The sequence below is a fragment of the Stegodyphus dumicola genome, chromosome 4 (genome assembly GCF_044657685.1).
Source record: "Stegodyphus dumicola isolate Sdum_Otavi_A_Nest chromosome 4, ASM4465768v1".
Classification (NCBI taxonomy): Eukaryota; Metazoa; Arthropoda; class Arachnida; order Araneae; family Eresidae; genus Stegodyphus; species Stegodyphus dumicola.
Window position 1 is genome coordinate 126,665,480 of NC_140771.1, and position 25,601 is coordinate 126,691,080.

At 31.6% G+C, this 25,601-nt stretch overlaps 1 protein-coding gene across 3 annotated transcripts in view; it reads right to left on the bottom strand.

Moving 5' to 3' along the window:
- Positions 1 to 25,601, bottom strand: part of LOC118182413 (nuclear pore membrane glycoprotein 210-like) — a 182,462-nt gene that overhangs the window by 149,602 nt on the left and 7,259 nt on the right. For all 3 annotated transcript variants that reach the window (XR_015040766.1, XM_085815406.1, XM_085815405.1), the window contains exons 2-4: positions 11,297 to 11,439; positions 6,589 to 6,720; positions 6,080 to 6,167 (exon numbers count right to left, since the gene is read on the bottom strand). Coding sequence is in view for 2 of the 3 variants with exons in the window: in XM_085815406.1 (XP_085671532.1) it covers positions 6,080 to 6,167; positions 6,589 to 6,720; positions 11,297 to 11,439 (363 nt within the window). In the remaining variant the exon portion in view is untranslated. The remainder of the gene's footprint in view (positions 1 to 6,079; positions 6,168 to 6,588; positions 6,721 to 11,296; positions 11,440 to 25,601) is intronic.

The window sequence follows — 25,601 nt, forward strand, 5'->3', positions numbered from 1 at the left end:
TATAAGAAAATTTATTATGGGTTAATGTACTTCAAAAGTTAAATGTACAAGAGTAACATCCGAAATTACGATGAATAATTTTTTAATTATGTAAATGGATTACTGCAAATTTTCAGTGATATATACATAAAATACATTTCACATATGAGTACAATTTTCCCCTATAAATTTAAAACGATTTTGTAGAGATAGCCCACATATCTGTGTCAAATACTAATTTCCATAGCCATTTACTGTTTGATAATAAATGTTGCAGCAATTTTTTCAATTTTAAAAAATACCTACCACTTCTCTCAGTTTAAAGAATCTCAACAAAACTTTTCCATGCTAAGTTATCGAACAGCTGTATAATGAGGCAAGTATTCAACTTCCATCTCCAATAAAAATTCATAAAATTGGTGAAAGTTAATGAAGTTTACTACTGATACAGATGGTTCAATAACACGTGTGTGTTAAATTAAGGACTTTAAGAACCGTACGAACCCTGTAATACAATAAATTACCACAGGTTTTAAACATTTAGCTTCTTTATAGGCCTTAAAAACCTGTCCAACTAATCTTTTCCTCATTCCACAAATATTTTTTCCACCATCAGTTGTGAGACATTTTAACTGATTCCATTGCAAATTGTATTGTCCTAACCTTTTTGGACTATAGTCATTCCATGCGGACTATTGATAGAAGTTAATTCTTCATTAACCATAAATTCAGCATTGACCCTTCGAATAAATACCAGTGACTGGGCAGTATCAGTAATATCTACTGACTCATTAAGAGCCAACAAAAACCATTTGGAACTTTCTTCCTTGCCTTTTAATTAACTTTTGGTATGGCTCCCAATGTCCTCAAATTTTCAAACGGTTGTTCCCACCAAAAGACTGACAGATCGAAACATATCCATTTTAGACATATTTCTTCGGCTACCACAAGTAAAATGATTTAATTAATTCACCATCAGTAAATGGTTTTCCTTCCGTGCCTAATAAATGAGCTACACCTAAGCCGAGTTACTTCTTCATTATAATTTTTTATTTATTTTTTTTTTTATGAATAAACTGCATTTGTGATGATGCACTCTGTTTCAAACTTTCCAATTTTAATGTCTGTTAATTTTTTGTGAGGTTTGAATACTGTGTTACGTGCTTAGTGTGTGTTTGGTAATGACAACATACATTGTACTCTTTTCATACAGCTATTATATCATTGCATATTAAACGTAAAACTCCGTCATTTATGACAAAATGCTTGGCACTCCATTCTGCTTTAAATGAATGACATACGAAGTCTACTTTTCTCTTCTTATTTGATACATGACATAGTAATGGTAGATAATGAACAAAACATAATAAAAAGAATAAAAATATCGCACAGAGTACCTCAACAGATGATAAAACGTACAATGCTATAACAAAATCGTCAACACACAGATATTCACTTGTTCGGGAGTGATTTTAAAAATAATAACAAAACATGAGAATATGCATAATAGTGCAAAATTTAATTTATTTTTCATGTAAAAAACAATACCATCCCATGGGCTAAATTTGGCCTGTGGGCCATAGTTTGCCAACTCCCGATTTAAAGAAGAGAATATCATAGGGAATAGCGGCTCAGAATTACAGGAATTTATTTTACTACCATTTTTTAAGAATGAAAATGATATATATTGGTGAGAGATTTTCTTTTAAATAATTCTCAAAGGCCATTAACCTTATGCAAAGAACACAGACCTTTTCAAGCAACTGCTAAAGAACCATTAACAACTGTTGCAGTAACTTAGTAGTCAGCAAGGATATACCGTGTTTTAAACGGAAACGGTTTGCTTTGAGATAATTGTGGAGCCTTCAATTTGTTCAAGACCCAGAAATGAAAGTGAAAAAATTAATAAACTATTACAATATTTATAACATTAAAAATTAAATTATAATTTTGAAAAATATTAACAATTTTTTTGATTTGTTGCAATGTATCAAAATGTTGATGGCTATACAAAAACGTTTTGTTTCTTTGAGAAGCTAAAGCCTTCCTTGAAGAAGCATGGTTATACCTTAAACTTTTAAGAAACAAAGACATTTTTAAACAATAGAAATTTCAATAGGACCCCAAGAGGTACTTATGTATTAATGAAAACACTCTGGTGAAATTTGGAGATTTTTTACAAAATTAAGTTAATTATTGGAGGCAAGTTGGTAGCTATCGTGACTTATTTAAAAAAATTTCCCAATTTATCAATATTTATCTTATATTAAACATTATGAACATATCAAAATTAAACACAATTTAGAAATTTAAATTATTAAAAAAAGGAATACATGATACATTAAAAAAATAAAACACTTGAGTTCATCTCCAAATCTTTCAATAATTTTTTTGCATTACTCTTCTCAAGTATAAAGCGATCTATTTTTGCTTTAAAAAAAAATATCAGAGAATTGCATAGACTCAGCATCGTATAAACCTGGAAAAAACCAGCTATCTGCTCAACCCACATCCTCAACGTTGCCTTCCGGGGGTAAAATTCTGTATTTCTGCGGAAATTTTAATGCACTTTCTACCACTGCCGATAAATTGCATAAGTGCATATTTTAAAATTAAGTTCAGGAGAAAAAATATTGCAATTTGTTTATAAAAATCATTGGAATTTGGAATACAACAAAAAGAATGCATACAAAAATGGTTGCCAAAGTTTGCCACATTGACTAGTGTTTGTAATTCACACGCAGGTACTCTCTAAAAATTTGTGCTAATTTTTTTAAATGCAATGCTGAATATATTCTACAATTATTAACAAATTATTTTTAGCTCAAAATTTCGTGATTTATGTTTGCATATAATATTTCTCCTAATTTTTTACTGCTGTAGCCCTTTTTCTCTGAAAGGCTTTTTGTTGCTAAGCCCTTTTTACTTCCTTGTACAAAAAAAAGGAAGTACTGCAATCATAAAAAATTTCGGGTATCGCATTTCAACGAAAATATTCATTTTGTCCGCTATCCAATGCAATTTAACGATGATTTTGCACAATATTTGAACATAAGGACAGAATAAAGAACTCTTTTTCTCCAAAATGATTGTAAAACGGATTCAAGAGTTTTTTGTGATGTCTGTACTTACGTATGTAGGTATCTCACATAACTCAAAAATGAGTAGCCTCAGAAAGTTGAAATTTTGTATATGGTTTTGAATCTCCATGGCATGATCCATCCATGACATGAATATCTATAATATGTAGTTTTGAATCTCCCTTTTTAGGTGGAATCGGCCGCATGAAAAGTATATAAATATACATATATACCCACTCTGTTACCAGGCTCGATGAGCTCAGTTTTTATTCTTATATGTTGGTAAATTGTGCCCTTTTTTGCTTTAAAAGTGATCAAATTATGTTGCTCTTATGTTCCAATTAAAGTTTTTATGCCTTTAGTTAATATGCATATAGCAGTTGTAGAATTATAAAAAATTTAAAAGTTGTTGAGTGTTAAAAAGCCTAACAGAGCTGAAATTTGTTTACATTTGAAACTTGGGCGAATAGTGAATTAAGTTATTTTCTGCACTTTCAGTGTCTTTTTGCCAAGTGGAATCAAAAGGTAACTTTCAGTTTTGTGCATTAAAAAATCTCACTGGCCAAATTGCTTTTGTGTGTGCATGTGTTGGCAGAAACTCTAAATTTAATTGCAAAAAATGTTTCTTTTTTTAAACTATTTTTAACAGTATTTTGTGTTTTATATATTTCTGTATTTTACAGTTTTTAAAAAAGATGTTTTGCGTTTTTATGTATTTTTGCCTTCTCGTGAAGTGAGAACTGAATTAATTGAACGAGAACTATACCTCTAATAAAATTCTAGAAATAACTTTAAATGAAATGCAGCCAAAAATATACATAATTTAATAGGCCGTACAAGAAAGTCATGTGGTGTCCACATCAGAATTTTTTCCTCTTTGAAAGGGGGTGGGGAGGGGAATACGTAAGACAAAAAATGTCTAAATAAACATTACAGTGTGGATTTGCAGTAATCCCTCAACTTTCTCCTTTGATTTGATTATTTCCCCTTTTCATCATAAAAACAGTAATTGCTTTTAATAAATTGCTCTGCATTACACTTCAAAATTAATCTGTCATAATTCTAGTAAAGCACTGATGATGCAGATATTTACATAAGGCTTCAGCCAATAATGATTTCAAATTTGAGAATTAAAACTTTATAGAACAAAGTAATTAAATTACTCTGACTGCGCTTTTGTCTAAGACCTGTCATATTCCTTCTCCAACTTATTTGCCACCTACTGCTGCATTTTCTTTGGATATAAACAAACATTTCTTGAAGCACAGGAACATTTTGTCAATGTTCCATTAAAAATATCCATGCATAAAACCAATACTGGACATGATTGCAACAACGTTATACACCTTCATGTCTTCAACAGCCAAATTATACATATAATTTAAACTTTACATACAAGGCACACTAACAAATGTAACAGATAACAAACAGTTTATTTATTTATAAGCAATTACATATTAAACAGGCAGTGCTCAATATTAAATTAAAGCTATTCAGAATTATAAACATTTTACTCCTCTTTACTCTAACAAATAAACATAGTTACAATAAACAACTTATAAGGAAGTAAATACTAGCCAGAATACGAGGGCTGTTCAGAAAGTATCGATACTGAATTTATTATGCAAAACAGGTTTTGAGTCAATCTCCTTCAAAATATGCTCCATTGGCAGTAACACATTTGGCCCAACGATGTTTCCAGTCCTCGAAATATTTCTGGAACTCCGACTTTGGGATGGCCTGAAGCTGCTGCATGAAATTCTGTTTTATGGTCTCAATGTCCTGAAACCGGTATCCTTTTAAGATGTTCTTGATCTTGGGAAAGAGGAAGAAATTTGGAGGTGACACGTCCGGCGAGTAGGAAGGATGTGCTACTTAGATTGGTTCGTGTTTTGCCAGGAACTGCTGCATAAGATTGCTGTTGTGTGCTGGGGCCCTATTATGATGAAGCATCCAGTGAGAGGATGGCCACAACACAGGTCGTTTTCTGCGAACAGCCTCTCTTAATCTCATGACATCCAAGTAGAATTCCTTGTTAACTATCTGGTCCTGGGGAGCGTACTCATGATGAACAATTCCATCTGCATCGAAACACACAAGCAACATGACTTTGATCTGGCTTCGCAACTGCCGTGCTTTCTTTGGCCAAGGAGACCCGAGGCTTTTCCATTGTGAAGACTGCTGCTTTGTTTCGGGATCATATCCGTAAATCCATGACTCATCCCCAGTGATGATGCGCTTCATGAACTCCAGATTATCGCTTGCACTTCAAAACAAATTAGATAAGATTGCCAGTCATTGGAATTACTGATCCTCAGTGAGGAGACGCGGCACAAGCTTTGCAGATACTCGGTGCATGTTCAAGTCCTTTCTCAAAATTTCATCCCATGATCCTATGGAAATGACACACTCCTGTGCAATTTCTCGGACTGTTAAACGACGATCAGAGCGCACCACAGCCTGCACTTGTGCAATCTTGTCCTCATTGCGAGAGAGGTGGATGGGCGTCCAGAACTGGGATCACTGTCCACTCATTTCCGACCCTCCTTGCCGGAACCACTCGAAAATCCAAGCAAGACTCATCGCCTTATTTCCAAATGCTGTTTTCATCATCTCGTAGGTTTCAGTGCCTGTTTTACCGAGCTTAAAGCAAAAATTGATACAGATTTGCTGCTCCGTGTTTTCAGACATTTTCTATTTTCGATGAACGCATGCAATAATATATGATACATGATACATGAAAGAAGTCAGCATGACTGAACAGCACGCTGTACAGACCTGCCGTTTTTTGTGAAACGAGGTGAAACATATGCGTGCATCATGCGCACTGTCCCATCGCTAGGAGTTTTCTGGAATAAATAGAATAAATTCAGTCTCGATACTTTCTGAACAGCCCTCGTATATAAGATATTATATTAAATGAGTGACAAATAAAATTTTACAATAAAGCGAATGTAGTGCAAATTTTATATCATATTAAGCTTATATATATATACACACACACACACACACACACATACCGTAAGACACCATACGCATCACTGGCAGAAGAATCACTTTCCAATGACCACTGAAAAGCAACGCCTCCCAAACTCGAAAATGTATCCCCTGTAATTGATTTATAGTATTAGTTTAAACATGGGAATAATATTTTTTATATATGATACATAAATTATTTTCAGTACTTTTCTGTTAACGATGCATTACTTAGCATCAAACATAACCACTGGCATGAAATCAAACTGCATGGTGGCAATCCTAACAACAATGTATAATATAAATTATACAATGTTTAATCAGCACAACCTTAGCATTGACCACATTAAAGATTGCACAACAATTTATGAAAAAAAATATGTCAATGCAAATCCCTCTCAGGAAAATATAAAATATATAATAAATAATAATATAAAAACAACATATTTTAATTTAGATGGATGGGTTAGCTTAGTATTTTTCATTTTGTAATGGAACAATATACTTAAAAAAAACTAAACTGACAGAATATGACAAAAACGATTACTCCAACCTTGGTCATTTTTAGCCATAACTTCAAAAACTTCAGGAGCATCTTCAAGGAATAAAACTCGTGTTGTTGTGACTATTTCAATAGAATGTAACGAATCAATGACAATATCACATCGAAGAATTTGACCACCTTCTGAAACATTTAAAAAAGTGATGGACATTAGAATTTCATATATTGAAATACATAATTCTGAATAATTTAAAGATATTTTTACACACAAAGTTAGACAGGTAAATTTAAACTATCTCTTAACCAGGTTTGATTACTGACTTTAACCATATAGATGTGCATGGCATGCTTTATGTGTAAATAATTAAGAAACAATGAAAAGAAAAACATAAAATTATATTTTTTTATTCATATTATTTAGACTGTTGTTAACTTTTATTCAAATTCCATAATCAAAATAAAAACTTTTATAAGAGCAAAATTACAGAATATTGTTGATGACATCGACAAATAGTAAATCTTTAATAACTCTCAAATATAAACACGCAATATTAGCATCTTATAAGATAAAATAGCAAAATGTTTTCATCCGAAAAAATCTTGAGATTCTGAATGACAGAAAGAAATGAAAATTTTTGGGTGTGAGCAAGGTACTTTCTGATCTTCTGAGTTCCCTACCAAAAAATCCCGAACTCACTGGCAATTTCGGAGAAATGTTTATTTGGGTATCTTTTACATTATTTCAACAATGTATAAAGTGCTTCTTTTTTTTTTTTTTTTTTTCCATTCTAAGACATGCATACCTTTCTTTTAAGGAGAATTGTTGTTCTTCCCATGCACACAGCAATTTGTTTTCAATGGAGAGAGAGAGAGGGGAAAAAAGCACAAACACAGCATCACGCACAGCTTTGGCAGCAAAAATCCAAAATGAGAAAGAAGAAAGCGCCACATGATGCCTTTAACTGAGCTATATTACGTTCTACATGCACAGAAAGCCCCACGTAGCTAATGCCACCTAGAATGCCCCACTAAGATGGCAAAAACTGTGGTATGCAGTCTACCACAATACTAAAATTTCCATAGGAGGGATCATAATCTGCAGTCACACTAGCAAAAATGTCTAGGTAAGTGGAAAGCTGTCTGCGGGTATGCCACATGCATACTTGGGACAACATAGAAATATTTTTGGAAGACATCATGGATTGCCACATAAATACTGTTAATGATATGGTGTGTTGCCTCAATACTATTTTGCAGCTTTACGGTAGGAATGTGGATAATCTGAAACAACCATACATAAATACAGATACTTGAAATCACATATTATACTTTTAGAAAGAGAATCTTATTGTTTTAGAAAGCAAAATGTGGAAACAAAGAAAGTTTTAATTACATCATTAATACATTGGTATCACAAATTAAGTAAACAAACTTTATTTGAATTAGTATGAAATACTGAGCCAAACCTGAAAAGTAGGTAGTAAAATAATAATGTAATACTGGTATCAAACAGATAATTATATTCATACATGTGTAGACGTTACGACAGCATTATTGTTTCACTCTCATCTTACTTGCTCATACTGGAGATAATAACAGTGTTTGTAAAATTTTATTAAGCAAGTATTAATTTTATAAGCAAACTAGTAGAATAAATAGTCACCAATGCTTAGATGATGGAATGAAGTGCAGAATCATTGGCAGACTGAATGCAGGATAATCCAAAACTCAGGATGGAAGAGAAATTCACTATAATCTTATCAGGTTGCTATAATGTTATCAGCAATTTATGGAAAGTTTCGGCAGATCAGATCTATCTTCAAGAGGGATGACTAAAAGCATCCAAAAGAAATGAAGGCCAAAGATCAGTATTTTTCCACTTTTGGCCAAGTGAAAGAGTGAAAGAGAGTGGCATTTTTTTCATGTTGCCTTTAAAATCCTTCAAAAGATGAATGGATCAAAATGAAGCATGTATTCAAATATATGGCAGGTTCTTTTATTAAAAGCATCATATACAAAAACATATACAAACCAGGAATACTGAAGTGCTATTGTGATGCTGATTTTGGAGGATGTCGGGAGAATTTAATACAGAGAGCAAAATCTACAAGTGGTGAAGTTTTATAATATAGTGGTGTGCTATATGTATTATTCAAAGGCAAATTATTTACTGCAGCTTTGAAAACTGAATCAGAGATGATTTCAGCTAGTAAATGCATTAGTCATTTGGTCAAAATTACTATATGGTGATGTTACCAAGTTATGCAATGTTCAAAAAAACTAGATAACACCTGTCAGACTGTCAAAAAACTCAAAGTTTTGTTGACATATGAAATACACGAATATCAAACACTTTTTCATTAGAAAGGAAGTTCTGTAAAAGCAAATAATTCTGCAGCAGATACCTATAGAGGAGCAAACTGCTGACATAATGGCTAAACCATTATTTAATCCAAGACTCTTGCTTCTTTGCAATTAGATGGGACTCTAAAGACTATTTTTCTTTTTTATTTATTTCATTGAAAAGAACCATTAAGTATACTAAAAAAAAAAAAGAATAATAATGTAAAAATTTGTTTTTATGTTTTGACAATATAGTGCTCATTTTCATTCTGAGCTAACTTGTTTCCTTACAAAAATGTGCTATTTCAAATTAGATGTAATATTTTAATAATTCCAATCAACTATTCTTTTTCTCAGTTAGTTTTCTCCCCATTAATTTTAAAAGCAATTTTTTTAGCCACCACATTTAATCAACTGTTCTAATGTGTGAGATGACCAAAAGTTCATTGTAAAATAACCAAGACTGTGGAGTCTGAATCGGAGTTCGGCAGATTTGTGGGTAAAAGGAGTCGGAGCTCAAGTTGCCTAAAAACATGCCGACTCCGACTCCAGTTTTTGTTGGACAGTTTGAATTTGAAATAAAATTAAGGCGAGCTGAAAAAAAAAAAAAAAAAAAAAAAAAAAAAAAAAAAAATTAATGACAAACTGAGTTATTATTTTTATGGACTATATACATTAATAAATATTTATTTTTTTATTTTATTCACATATTAAGAAATAAATATAAGGGAGGAGGATGGACGTGATATTTTCCATTATTGATTAAATTGATTCATTTAGTAAGAAATCTCATTGGTAAATTTAGGTACACAGTAATAGCAGCATAAACTCCCAAAATTGATGCCATTCTTAGGAAGCAATCAGGAAAAGGAGAAATTATTGATCAAACAATGCAGTGGGGTACCCAATATTTGATGATATAGAGGTTGTTAAAATTAGGAACATTTCTAGATTTAGATAACCGTAATGTTTCACTAACAGAAAGACTGTGGAATGATCTTGCAGAATTGGAAAACTCTTCTTTCTATGTTGTATATAGCCACAAAAAAGCTACAATCTGAAGAATTAATAGGAGGTGAAAATGGAAGAATGTGATGTTTGTTCTTTCTGAAATGAAAGATTTATTACAGAGGAATCATTTCTTCAATCAAGAAAAGAGAAACTAGTTTGCTAGACAATGAGATCTTGTTAGATTCAATATATGTAGATCCAAACCACCGGATTTTGTTAGATGACGAATAAATTAAAAAGGCAAAGAAAGCCATCTATGAACTTTCATTAAGAAGGAAATTATTCTCAGAACAATTGGAGTATTCAAATCAGGACAGTCAAACTGCAGACATTGCAAGTGAGTCTCTAGCATCCTCTTCCAGGGATGAATTAGATTTTGAAAAATATTTGGATAATATTCAAAAGGCTAAGGGAAAGTGAATGAAAATAAAGAACCAAGAGCCTTTAGATATAAAAATGGGGGGAGGAACAAGGTTTCTACACGGCCTTTGAAGAAATACAGAAATATGATTGCTTTTGCAAGACACCTCTTTTAGAACTTATAAAAATCTATCCTGAAAAGTTAAAAGAAGTAGCCCTAACAGTAACAGCTCTTCCTCCTAGAAAGACTTCTCTTAGCTCTGAAGTTTATCAAATCCGATTCTATAGTCCTCTAACAAAGATCTTCCCAAAGCTATACTGTTTCTTAGAAAGTACTAATGCCAGTTTTTCCATTTCATAATAAGTGCTAGCCTACCAGCGCCTGAAACGTAAAGTCACTAAACACTGTTAGTTCGGTCCGAGGTTCGAATCCCGCGAACGGGCTGGCTGCATGGGCGTTTTCATGGTTTTCCCCATGTGTAACGTGTATACGAGGCAGTTTCCCTTAGAAAGTCCTCCACGAAGGCATTCCTTCCCTTAGGCAGATAGCCCTCGAGGCTTTGCCATAATCACACACACATACACACACATACTAAGTGCTAATTACTATAAATAATTTGCTATGCCATAATGTTTTTTCCTATAGCATCTACTACTTCTTTTATATTAAAAAAATAAAGCTGTAACCCATGTGTATATGTTTACATATATACGAGGGAGTCGGAATCTAAAATTCCAGGAATCGGAGAGGGTCATTTTCCCTACCGAGACCACAGCCCTGGGAAAGGGGGGGGAAGCCATTTTTTATTCTAATTAATTTCCTGTTTTCTGCTCTTTTGGATGTTAGCCTCATCTATCTAGCACACCTCTGTAAACTTTCTCACATTTCCAATAAACAATTTTTAGTGCAATATGGATCTTTGTGACATTTTTTTAATAATCAATCAAAAAAGTCACTAAAAGGGTTTATACCACACCTTCATACAAATACTTTTAATTTGCAGACTGAATTAGTAATGTTAAAAAATTTAAAGCTTTAATTTACTTTCATCTTCTGCTAGAATAATAGCATTCCCATGTTCAGGATATCGTGAAACAGCTGAAACTAGTGCTTTTGTGGAACAACTTTCTTTCCCACTTTCAGATGGCAGAGGAATAACTGAAACTAAATCATATCTACTTGAACTCCTATTTAAATAGAATGAAAAGTATCATTAAAATGGATAAAGCAGAAAATCTCAAAATAAAACAAAATATTTTAAACAAATTTTAAACATTTTTAAATTACATCTTAATATAAAATTAGAAATATATTCTAAAAGGAAAAGTACAAATTTTTACAAAAAACAGTAATATTGTTAACTAGGCAATATATTTTTATACACCCAAATACATTACCATATAATAATAAAAATAATTTAATTTTAAAAATTACAAAATTTATAAAATAGAAATGCAGCTTATAATGTTCTATAGATATCACACATATTTTAAAACTCATTTAGACATTTCTTAGTCTCTTTTGTTTCATAAGATTACTGAAAACATAACAACCAAAACTATTTCCATTAAGAGATATGTTTATCTAATGTTTAATTTAGAAGAGGTTAATATGAAATAGATTAAACATGACTTACACATAACTGTTGATAATAAAACATTTGCTTCGCAAATAAATGATATCAAATAATAATGCATAGGATGGAGAAATAACTCAGTACTAATAACAGTAATTATTAGGATATCAGTATAATGGAAGAACAATGCAATTATTCAGATCATTTTAATATTATGAGCTAAATCTTTACTTGGAATTTTATAAAGTTTACTTGCTATTAATATTAAGAATTTTTTTTTAAAATGCAATAAACATAATTAAAAAATGTTTACAGATGCTATATATTGCTGGAACTCGAGATTGTTGGAAGTACTTCCCACAACATTGGTGTTTTTACAATATATAATTTATAAAAAAGTTTTGTAAATTCCTGGAATTCCAGGAATGTTGGTTCATAAAAACTGGACTGTTAACAGAAAGGAAAAAGATATTACAGTTTTGGTTGACAACTAAATAAATTTTAAAAAATTATATAAATATCAAGCAGTTTCGTTTAAAAATTAAATACTTGAATTTTTAAAAAATTATATTTTTTATATATTTTAGAATGACTAATTTCAAGAATATGAAATACTGATTACTTTTATCAACACTAGTTTTTCTAATGTATGATACACATAACATTTGAAGAAGAGCTATTTATAATACTAAAGTACAGCACAGAGTCTGTAATCCGGACTCGTTGGGACTTCGGCGATTCCGTATTAGGGTTTTTTCTGGATTATACATCATCAATTTAAATCTGGTAAGATGGCATGCAGAAATTATATAATTAAAAATATGAAACCGTAATTTATGAAATAAAGAACAATTATGATCTAAAGGGTATCAAAATTTACAAAAAAAGCTTAATATTTATTTGTTTACTTTATTAAACATTTCTTTCAATGTAAGTTGTTCAAGATGCTTCCACAAAAAATTCAAAAAGTTCCTTTGGTAAAAGTATAGTTTAGGGTAACCCTTGGCGAAACTTGGCAATTTTTGGCGGTACATGGATACCGATTTTGTGCAATTCTTTGGCTCCTTATTTTGGCTTGCAAAGCGGCGATTTTTACAAAGCCAAAATACCAAGACAAACAATTGCACAAACTCGGATCCATGTACACATCCACTTATTTTCACTTGAAAAAAAAAAGCCCGAATTTCACAAAAATGGCATTGCGCACTCCTTTGACTTTATCCATGTACACGTGTTCCTATTTTCACTTAAAAAAAAAATCTTCGAATTGCACAAACTTGCATTGCGCACTCCCTTTACTTTGTCCATGTACACATCGATATATTTGCACTTAAAAAGTCAAAGGAGCACCAAAGTCTACAATATAGGCAAGCAAAAAATACATAATCTCAGTAAAATACATTTTAAACCAAATAATACGAGGGCTATCCAGAAAGTAGATTACGTTTTGGAATAAAAAAATAAACAAAGTATAGGAAACAAATTTTATTATATACAGATGAAAGCCACACTCAAATACTACTTTTCTACATAGTCACCATACAAATTAAGGCATTTATCGTAGCGATGAACGAGCTTGGAAATTCCTTCGTCGAAAAATTCGGCCACCTGCACCTTCAACCACTTCGTTACCTCTTCTTGCAGCTGTGCGTCGTCATCAAAACGCTGCATAGCCAGCCACTTCTTCATTGCTGGGAATAGGTGGAAGTCGCTCGGTGCCAGGTCGGGACTGTACGGCGGATGAGGAAACAACTCCCACTTAAAAGATTCAAGAACTTTACGAGTGACATTTGCCGTGTGGGGCCGGGCGTTGTCGTGAATCAACAAGATCTTAGAGCTCAACATTCCTCTGCGCTTGTTTTGAATTGCTCTTCTGAGTTTTTGGAGAGTTTGGCAATACCTTTGAGAGTTTATTGTAGTGCCTCTTTCCAGGAAGTCCACCAAAATTACACCTTTTCTGTCCCAAAAAACAGTCGCCATCATCTTCCTTGCCGACATTGTTTGCATGCATTTCTTGGGTTTTTGGGGAGAACTTGTGTGCCCCCACTGCATTGATTGCAATTTCGTTTCACAGTTCACATGTTTCACCCATGTTTCGTCACCAGTAACGATGCGATCGAGTAAAGAGTCACCATCCTTATGGTAAGCGTCCAAAAAGTTCAACGCTGCAGCCATTCGCTGATTTTTGTGGTCCTCTGTCAAGATTTTTGGAATCCATCTTGCACAAAACTTGTGGTAACCAAGCTTTTCGCTGATGATTTCGTGCAACAAACTTCGCGAAATTTGTGGAAAACTCAAAGAAAGTTCCGTTATTGTGAAATTTCGATTTTCACGGACTTTAGCATCGACTTTTTCGAGAAGTTCGGCGGTCACTATGCTGGGTCTCCCACTTCGATCTTCGTCGTGAACATTGGTTCGGCCATTTTGAAATCTTATGACCCACTGACGCACTCCACCTTCAGTGATAATGTTGTCCCCATACACTTCACGAAGCTGCCGATAGATTTCTATCGGTTTACAGTTTTTTGCAGTCAGAAACCTTATTACTGAGCGCACCTCGCGGGATTTTCAATTAACGCAGACATTTCAAACCGTCACAGTATCTGAACGGAGCACAGCACGAACCTCTCACTAGCACGGCTAGATGCAGACTGAGCTGCGCAACGCTCTGACCCCAAGATGGCCGCGCTAGCCCCGCCGCTAGCGGACACAGACGGAAACGTAATCTACTTCCTGGATGGCCCTCGTAAAATAACATAAAAAAATAAAAACATGTTATACATTTAAACACTATTAAAAGCAAATATTCACTTACCATGATTTTCGAGTTCGCTTTGTACACCCAGAGCCATGTAAAAATCAAAATATCAATCATACTCAAATGACTTTTTTCAAACCAGGTACTCTTTCTGATCGAACGCTTCACATAGTGACCATCTGAACCTTTCTTCCTACAAACCCATTCAAATCCATCTAAACGGTTTTAACACACACTACAAAAATGCTTACAAAACATCCCATGATTCAAAATTTCCTGGAATCATGCACCCGATTATGTCACAATAGGGTTTCCATAACATTCAACTACTCAGGCTACCATAAATGAAACAACAACTTGGTGATAAACCAAACAACAACTTCGCCATAATACAAGGGGTACCTTAAAGTCTACTCTATCCGTTCCTTTTTCTTGTGTCATATATAGTGGACTTTCCAATGCCATACTTTTCCCATAATTTTGAGACGTATAGGCCTTTATTAATTTTTTGCAGAAACATGCTTCCGCTTTGTAGATCCTTTGGCAGCTCCAGAATTGGAAACTCTTTTTGACATAATCAAAAGTTCAAGCTTAATTTTTATAAAATTGTTCTAACAGTCTTTGTAGATCCTTTGGCAGCTCCAGAATTGGAAATTTTTTTTGACATAATCGAAAGTTCAAGCTTAATTTTTATAAAATTGTTCTAACAGTCTGCAAAAAATAATAAGCCGGATAAAATTAAGATTAAGGAACAGCACAATCTGCAACATCAAATGAAATGCCTTAGATAATTTTAGCCTAGCTTATGTCGTCTGTTATACATTAAACACGCATGCGTAAACACATAAGGTTTGTAGTTTTGATGTCCGGATTACAGACTTTGTACTGTATAATTGAATCACTTTTAATGAACACCCAAATACATAATGTTGGACACTCTTTTTTCCAAATGCCTAGACAAAATAAAATTCTTGTAAAATCAAGTTTTGTATCACACTAAATCTGGTTGTAACATATTATGTTTCTTAGCATACTTCTTGCACCATTATTTTTATATTCTTTTTAAAAAATAATATCTGACTATAGTAACAAAACTAGATTGTTGGATGAGCCAATCTAAGAGAAGAAGCAAAAAACAACCCAACAACTAACTACGGTTTTAATTAATGAAGACTGAACTTTGGTCCTACAGAATTACACTTCAAGTTATAAAGCTATTATGGGTTTAAGACACATATCAAGGAATGGTACTATAACTCTTTTAAAAAATGAGATATCTCAGCACTAGTTTAAATGGAAGGTTCCTAAGTTAAGCAGTTGCAATTGACAGCAAGAACACAGACATGTTATTTTACGAAATCAGGGAAAATGTTTCACTTTCAGTTAGTTTATATAAGTCTTTGCCAAACTAGTTTTTACGAAAATCCACTAATCAGATAACCCGCGAGTGAAGATTTTCAGAAATATTTCTTTGACATGCAGTTGAAGAGTATCTGATGACAGTTTTAGATTTTCTACAAGCAGGAAATGTGAAAATCAGCTATGCGTTTATTAGGATTCAAATTTCCAATCTTCTGATCACCAACTAGACATACTATCAAATATATTATAACATTACACAGAAGGAAGGGCAAAAATTGCTTATATTCTGATCTGGTGAGAGGAAAAAGATTCAGGCAGGCAAATGCAGGCAATAACAAATAATCTTCCACAGTGTTTTAACCAGCCATCACTGTACAGCTATTGAAGTATTCATAGTATAAGATGTGAAAAGTCAGCTATGTCCTCACCCAGATTCAAATTCTGCATCTTTTGATGCTAGCCAAACCTGTGAGGAATTGCACCATAAAAGCAAGCATAGGAACGGCAAAAAATTCCTCATAAAGTTACAGTTAACACAGCTTTTATATACAGAATTTCAAGAATCAACACAGAGTGGATGACTTGGGTAACCATAATGGAATCCTAAAAGTAAAATGCAACAGCAGAATTTGAAACGTAAATGGATCTTGAAGGTATGGAGACTAATTCCACCACCATTAACTGAAAAGAGTTTAAAAAAACTAGCATTTTCAACAGTAACAATTATTCTGATTAAGATGTAATTTGGAAAAATGCTGAAAATAAAAATGTCAATGAATATGCTCCATAAAACAGAAAAAGTGATGCAACAGAATAAAATTAAAAAACTGTTAATATATTTAATATAATGAGCAGATTTAATCCTCCCATTTAATTATTTATATTCAGTTTATATAGGTGTGCAGAATTAGCTATTCACAGTTTGGGTTTTCAGTTTTAAAGTAATGTTTTCAAGGAAAAATAGACTATAAATGTGCTATAAATTAAGAAAAACTTCACTTTTCAGTACACGCATGTTAAAATATAAAAGATTAAATATGCTCATAAAATTATGACTTTTGTCCATAAAGGCATTCAATAAAACTCAGTACAACTCTACATTTAAAAATATTCAGGTATTTTCCATAACTGTTTTCAGTTAGATAACAATTGATTTTAAAGAGAAAAAGTGCACATTTATTTTTCAATATAAAAAAATGCATGGATCGAACAGGGGTTGAGGTGTGCACCACAGGGCCTTTGGGCAATATGAAGTAAGAACAAGGTGCCACATGACATTGCTTCACAAAGAGACAAGACTTGCACTTGCGTTGAACACTTGACCATATTTTACATTAATTATATGTTCATAACATTTTTCCTTAATTTTTATGCTATTTCTTAAAATAATAGATCCTTAAGTTTTTCTAAATATTTTAATTTCAATGTTTCATTGAATTCAATAGAATTATATTTTTAACACTTTTATTTCCTCTTTTAGTCTAAAATAATTCTAGTTCTTAATTTTGTTTTCTAAGGCACCATTTCATTCTATTTTTTCTTTCAGTTTGAGTAACTATGTCATACTGGATTATTCTGTACATTTTTTGCACCTGTTACTTCCTACTACTACTATAAGATCGCTGTTTGGCTTCTTTTTCCTTTCACTACCCTAAGTACCAAGCTCATAAACATGATGGAAGGTCCTTCAATCTTGTACATCTACCCCCCCCCAAAAAAAAAAAAAAAAAAAAAAAACTTGATCTCAAACGAAATACTGCAACAAATCAACATGTCTTTATTGATATTTCACAAAATGAAAAGATTTTTTATTAAGCAAGCAAACCAATAGTAATGACAGTTCAAGGTCGAGTGTCAAGGCACCAACAACTAGGAGACCATATATATACTTGCCAATTACAAATATATATATTTATAATAAAACCTAATATGACCTTGGTTAATATAAACATAAATTACAAGCTTTTATTTAAAACTTTATTTGGCCAGAAAGATAGCAAAAAAAATTATAAAATGCAAGAATTTTTCTTTACCTGTTTTCGTTTTGTAAAACATGTTCAAAACAATTTTAATACATGAATTAATTATAATATATTTTCTAAAACATTTATAACTAATATTAATTTGTTGTTTTATTCATTTTTTCAAAAAGCAAATTTTATTTAAAACGGTTCAGAAGCATATGCCATTTCTTCTCTTCTTTAACCTTTTGGTCTCGTATATAAATTTAATTTTAAATTAATTTAGGTGTCTTTTAATTAGAGTTTAATGTTTGTTCCAGCAGGATTTTCAATAATGCTACAGTCAGCAACTTTGAATTACTTTCATTATGCCACCTCTTTCTGTTCATGTCTTATCACAATTAATTTCAATTTTGTAGAAGAATAACAAAATTGATAATATAACATAGAAATATTTGCTGAATATATATATATATATATATATATATATATATATATATACCTGTTAGTTTAAAAATGGGAAAAAAATGTTTTCTAACAACTTTAGTTAATATTTAAATGAATCAGTTGATACATATAAACAGAGTTTGCTGTTCATTTACATTCTTCTTCTTTTAGACCGATTTTTAGTAAGTTACTGACATAAGTAAGAAAAAAAAAAAATTAACACTGAGGAAGTGTGGCAATTAAAGGGCTGTCAAAATTTTTACAAGGTTTTTTATACCATTTATTATTGTCAGATCCTTTCAAAATTTCTCTTCAGAGCAGTAAGGATATTAAGGTAATTTTTTAGCACAAAAACTAAAAATCAGTAATTATATCAATTTTGGGGTTTAAAGTGCCCTTTAAGAATATCTGGAGCCGGTGGTAAAATTACTTTCAGGTTTTATTACCAAATGGACAGAATTTTAGGATCCAGAGATGCCATGACGAAAATTTCAATAGCATTCTACAGCAGTAGTAAACAATGTCGTAAAAGAGCTAAATGTACGTTTGAAATTTGCCAATCAGATTCACATTTGTGATGTCATTACTCGCAATGGTTTAAGGGTTGAGGGATGGAAGACTATGTGCATCTGATCCGTCCTGAAGGCGAAACTGCTTCATATCCCCTTTTCTCCCTAATACAAATGGTGGTTGTGCAAAAGAGCATTGCATGTGAATGAGGCTTTATTTACAGCAAAACACCATGTGCTGTGTGGACCCATTGCATTATCTACAAGGAAGCACATGCACCAAATTCGTTTTGTCTTCAGTTTGGAATTAAAATGTGTCACAGACATAGTAAACTACCTAAAAACTAAACTGCTGAAGGTAAGATTTTTCAAAAAGCTTTGAAAAAGACATGGAAGCTGAACACATGGCCCTGCAATACTATGGATGTTCCTGATGGCTTTCAAGTAGGAACATCCTATATTCTGTGTTTGAGCTGAATCAAGAAATTCACATTTTCTGCAAGAGGAAGGCCATGGGATTGCTATGTATTTTACTCAAACTAGCATATTAATGCAACCTATTCGCCAAACTAAATATCTTAAAACAGTCTCTGCAGGGCAATACATGCACAACTTGAAACTTGTACAAAAAATTTCAGTGTTTAGGAAAAATCTGCAGTTGTGAATAAGAAAACTTAATGATGAAGGTGCTCAACATTATTTTTCTACTCATACCAGTACACAGCTTCTGCTAAAATCATTGTTCTACAGGAACTGCTCTCTTTTTTCATGGAATACCTTCCAAAGTTGGCCTACTGGTGTTAATAAATAATTGTGGAAATTGATGTAGAGAAACTTACATTGCTCGAAGATCCTTTTCATTCTTAAGCTTCCCAGGACTTTACTTCACAAAACAAAGGGAGTTTAATTGAATGTTCTTGTGACAACATCCAGAAAACAAAACTTGCTTGTTCAGATTTAATGAAGTTTTAGATTTCAATCAAAACTGAGTATCAATTAACTTCCAAAGATGGTCATTCCCTCTGCAATATCCTATATATGAGAAAATAGATTTTTCAGCTGTCACTGTTATAAAGATTATATATTGTTCAAAATTCAGTGTGGAGCAAGAAATAGCTGTATCAAGCCTTCTTCTGCGATCTGAAAAATTATGTGGGAATCAAAAAGCTCAATTGCAACACTGACTTTCTAATTTTGCCACCGAAGGCTTCGTTTACTTGTTTTTTGATTTGCATGTTTTCTTATTGATTAAAATTATAATTTGTCATTAAAGTGCTTTTATTTTTGTGCCTGATTATAGTAGAAATACTGTATCCGGGACACTGCACAAAATAAAATTATAAGTGTGCCGCACACTGGAAAAGTTTAGAAACCTCTGGATTGAGCAATTGTCTTGTATAATATTCGAATAGGACTAAAAAAACTTCCTGACTTTGATGAAAATTTTAATCTATATCTCCTTTTTGCATAGTAAAATGCTGATTCCTTGTTTGATAATGATAGAAAATTGAGATCCGTTGCATTATTCAAATATTTTTTACATTTACAATAAATGACACTAAATATAGCAGTTTCTTATGTGTCTTATAAAATTTTCATTTTATTAAGTAATTTTATTTACTAAATTATTAGAAAGAAAATATCGAGAAAAGAAATTTCTACAGCAGTAAAAAGCTGCATTTGCTTGCAAGGTTTTTACATGAATTCATACTGTCAGGAGAATAAATATGATTACGTAAAAAATGACATATTCTTCATTAGTTAAATATTTCAATTAACAGCATTTAATACATTAGCAGTTATTAATGATATCAATTAAACTACCTCAGTGAGCTTTTTAAGTCAAAATTAGACTATGCTAAATAAAGATATGCCAAATGAAGGATCGTAAGGAAAAGGATGAAAATAAGCAACAAGAATTATAACCAAATGGCAGCGTATGATTAAGACCTTTATAAGTTGTACACCTATTTTGCATACTTTATGCCAATCTTTTTATCTTTTTATATAGAAAATATTTTCGCCATCATTTAATTTAAAAAATGGGTTTCCATAATTTTTTCTCCTTTCCATTTTCTTCATGATTTTTTCTAAGGAGATAATTATATCTATATTAAAAGCTTATTTACTAAATTGTATGTAATCTGAATCATACCAGTATTTTAAAAAATGAATGTAAGAAAATTGCAAAGTTCATGTATTTTTAATTCCAGAAAATATCCAAGATTCTAAGATGGAATTCTTTCTTTATCATTACTTAATAACAGACTTCCCATTTATATTATTCTCAGCATAAAAAACTAGAAATAGAAGCTTACAATATGAAAAATAATTTAAGGTAATCTTTATTGTACAGTACCCCTTGGTGTTTGCCTGAAAAAATCGCTAAGTGGTATCGCTAAGTGGTTGCTCATGAAATGTAGAAGCCCGCTGCATGAAATAGGTTTTACAGTAACCCTTAATGCAGGGTTCGTACACACTTCCCTACATGAAAATTAAGGACTTTTAACGACCATCAAAGAAAAAATTAAGGACCTATAAGCAAACAAAAAAAAATGAATAGAATAAAGCAATTATCCATACAACCGACTTCATGCTTGTAATTTCACTTTAAGAAACTAACAGAAGTGTGTATTATGCACTATTATTAAATTCAATTTAATACTTACCATAAAACAATTTTGAAAATTAAACTAACTCCCTACAAGTTATGAAGTAGATAACATTAAATTAGGGACATAATTTCTTGAAAAACATGTATAAGTGTATTTTATACTAATAACAGTCACTATTTTAGAGACTTACATGATTATTATTTAACTTATTTGATATTTATTTAAACACAGTCAACTACTATTATAATCACAATGTAAGAATATTTTGCAGATTAAAATAACTGATTTGTAAACATACAACTTATTTCCTTGGTTTTTTGAAAGATACTAGAATAATAAACTGTACAATAAAAGATACAAAACATTTAAGCTTTTTTTAAACCTGAAATCTTTTCAGCTATTTTAACATCTAATTTATTTATGTCTATTTCCTTTTCTTTAACTATTCTTCTAAGTTCATTTGCTTTGATAAACAAATCAATGTTCCTGCTGGTCTCAGCTTCATCTGCTAAAGCATCTACTTCTTCATTAACATCTTTAATGTCCCTTTGAAGAAATTTCTTCTGCTTCATATAATCAATTTCTTCCTCAAAATATTTCTTTTCCTCTTTGAATTTTCAGATTTAGTTAAAGATTTTTGTTCTTCTAAATAACGAATTCCACTTCTTGCAGAAGCTGCTGCTGATCTCATTTCTTTATTAATTTCGATATTAAGAACAACACCTCCAGAAAATTTTATGGAATCAAATACTGTGAAAAATGATGAGTCACTTAAATTTTCAATTTCAATTGCTTTATTTACAGAAAAGCCCCTTTCCACAGAGGCCTGTTCATGTGGTCATTCCACTAGATGACAAACTTGAAAATTTAACGCCATGCCTGCTACAGGTAAACCCAAAAAACAATTTCTATGAAAAACATTTAACTGTATTTACATGATTACATGCGGTACTTGACATATTAAATATATAGGACAGACTAAAAACAATCTTAACTTTCGAATCAATAACCATAGAGCTCAAATCAAAAAATTCAACGCACAAAAAAATAACATTAAAATAAGTACACCATCACAACTTAATACAGCAGAATTAGAACACTTTAAACACCATGACTTCAACTCTATTCAACTTCAGATACTAGATATAATACCCAATCACAAAACACGAATTTTTCAGGAATCTCTCTATATACTAAAACAACGTTCACTTTATCCATATGGACTTAACACTTATATACATAGTCATAGAGATACTTCTAAGAAGTCTATTTTCAGCCAATTTAAACTCTACAGCATCAAAATGCAGAGAGGAAAAAGAGGAAGCAAAATAAAAAATAATGCGAGATTTTTATCCACTTTGGATACACTTGCATTGAAAAAACAATTGAAATGTTTTTTTGACTCAGACTGTTTTCCCAAGAAACTTCTCAACTGGTTACACTCCTGTACTAATAAATTCCTTATCAAACTAAAAAAATTCATTCAAGAAAGCTACGACGACATACAAATCATTAAAGACATGATTCTTGATTTTAGTCTTTTCAGACTCTCTAATAGTCTCACTCAACGCAAAATTTATTTTAAAGTCAATTTTCTGCATCCGCAGTTTGACAATATTCATTTCTCAAGAATCATCAGAGATTGTAAAGATTACTTCCCCGCAGTTGACACTATACCAATGATTGCATTTAAATATCAAAGGACCTTAAGCAACTTGCTTACTAACCACCATGAAATAGATGAAACTGCAGAATGACATTGTAAGACACCAATTTACAGCAATTACGTAGATTCTCATCACCAGCACATAATTACTGGCAACCTGAATATCATACAAAACCATCAACTAAAAACACTAATGAGTTATGGTACAAAATTTAGACCAGTCAGAAACATGACTACAAATTACTGTTACAAGACTTTCGAAAACAACATCAATGAATTTATAGTTAAAGCAAGCTATCAACTGAATTTTCCCATAGATACCTTCTTAAAATGGAAAGCTAAAATTCTTCAACGCATATCCACAGAAATCAGTCACCTCAAATTTAAAAGTACACTGAACTGGTCGCAACTTACATCTGATATTAGTAAATTAAAACAGCTTTTTACTATTACAAAAATAGATAAAGCAACTAATAACTTTAGCATTATATGAAAACAATTCTACACTGAGATTATTCATAAAGAACTTCTCAACGCAACTACTTATCAATCAGCCAACCACCTTACAGAAACATCTATAATAAACAGGATTAAAACTTTTCATAAGAAACTCAATATTACTTTCAATGCAAACTACAACAGATTTACTAATCTTTATGCGATTCCCAAATTCCATAAAACACCATTAAAATTTAGATTTATAGCTAATGGAACTAATAATTACAAGAAAAATATAGACTATTATTTTTTAATTCAACTTAATAAAATCTGTAAATTTATTTTCAATGATTGTAACACTAATCATAACTATTGCTGGATCATTCATAATAACACTCCTGTCATTAATACCATTAACATCCAAAACATTAACTGCTATGATTTTGAAAACTTATATACCTCACTTCCTCTAGAAGAAATCTATACCAGTCTACTTGATCTACCAAAACTTTTCCCTAATATACTCAATATCATGACTCTTGACAAATGGAAAACCTACCTAAAATGCACACTTTTTCATAACTACATCAAGTTTCAAAATCAACTTTTTAAACAAGTCAGAGGATTGCCAATGGGCTTACATTCCAGCACCTCGATCTGTAATATCTTTTTATTTGTCAAAGAATTTAACTTCCAAAAAAATCTACAACCACAAGAGTTAAATTACTACAAACACACCTACAGATTTATTGATGACCTTATTACAATTAATAATTTTGGTAAAATTGAAAACTCCGACATTTATCCGAATTGTCTTAAACTTAATAAAACTAATAATTCACAAAATAGCATAGACTTTCTAGATCTTCAAATCATTAACTACAAAAAAATTTTACTTTTTGACAAAACAAGAAACTTCAATTTCAATACTAACAAATTAATAAATTGGAACTCCAACATATCCAAAAAAGTAATTAACAATACTATAATTAATCAAATACAACGAATTAAAACTATATGCACAGATACAATAGATTTACAACGCAAAATTTTGATCCTTATCAAAATTCTCAAAAATAATCTAATTCCCTTTCAATTTATCAACCATTGCCTTAAAAGAGCAGGCGTTAAATACTCACTCTAAATCATTTAACTGATAGGGATATGATAATTTATTCCTAAACCTGAGAAGGCGGTATAAGTTGGATGACTGTCAGTTGAAAGATTTGTATATAGTGTAATTACTCAATTGTATATATTGTAAAAAGCTAATTGTCTTCAGACATATACTGTTACTATACTGTTACTAAAAAAAATGGGCCTATTTCCTGCCTTTAGACTGTCTACTAGCTCTTGGATAGCGAAAATGCCTTTTTCCTTTCTTAAATTCTTAATCATTGCGACACGACAATTAGCCAGAAATTAATTAATTTCCATTCACTAGTATTTTTAAAAAAATCTTAACAGACGGTCTCTCTCAGATAAGAACTCCACAAAATACATCCCTCAAGAATTCCAAGTCCCACCCACTACCATAAATTTCTTCACCCAAGTCTTATCGACTGATATAATTCAAAGCCCCTACTGCCGCTAAGAATTTTCGGACACCCTACACTTCTGAGTCAGACACGAAGAGAACACACTGCCAACTCTCCCACTAGAAAGAATGTAAGTTACTTAATACCTTTCTGGCCTTTATATCTTCATGTACATTCACTGATCTTATTTATATTATTTTCTATTTTATTTTTATATTATTTTTATGTTCTCTTTGATTTGTTTTTGCAAAGTTTGCATTATTTATCTTTTTTATAATCTTCTATGTTTATTTCAACTTTACTTTGATTTCGATTTCATAATGACAATTTCCAATATTTAATTTCTACAAATAATATAGTACTCAAATACATAAAGATGATAGTGTCGGGGACGATTACTCGAGTTTTACAAGATTTCTCTACAGTAATTGATTTTTACTCCAAATTGAATTGACTAAAATGCTTCATGAGAATCAGTT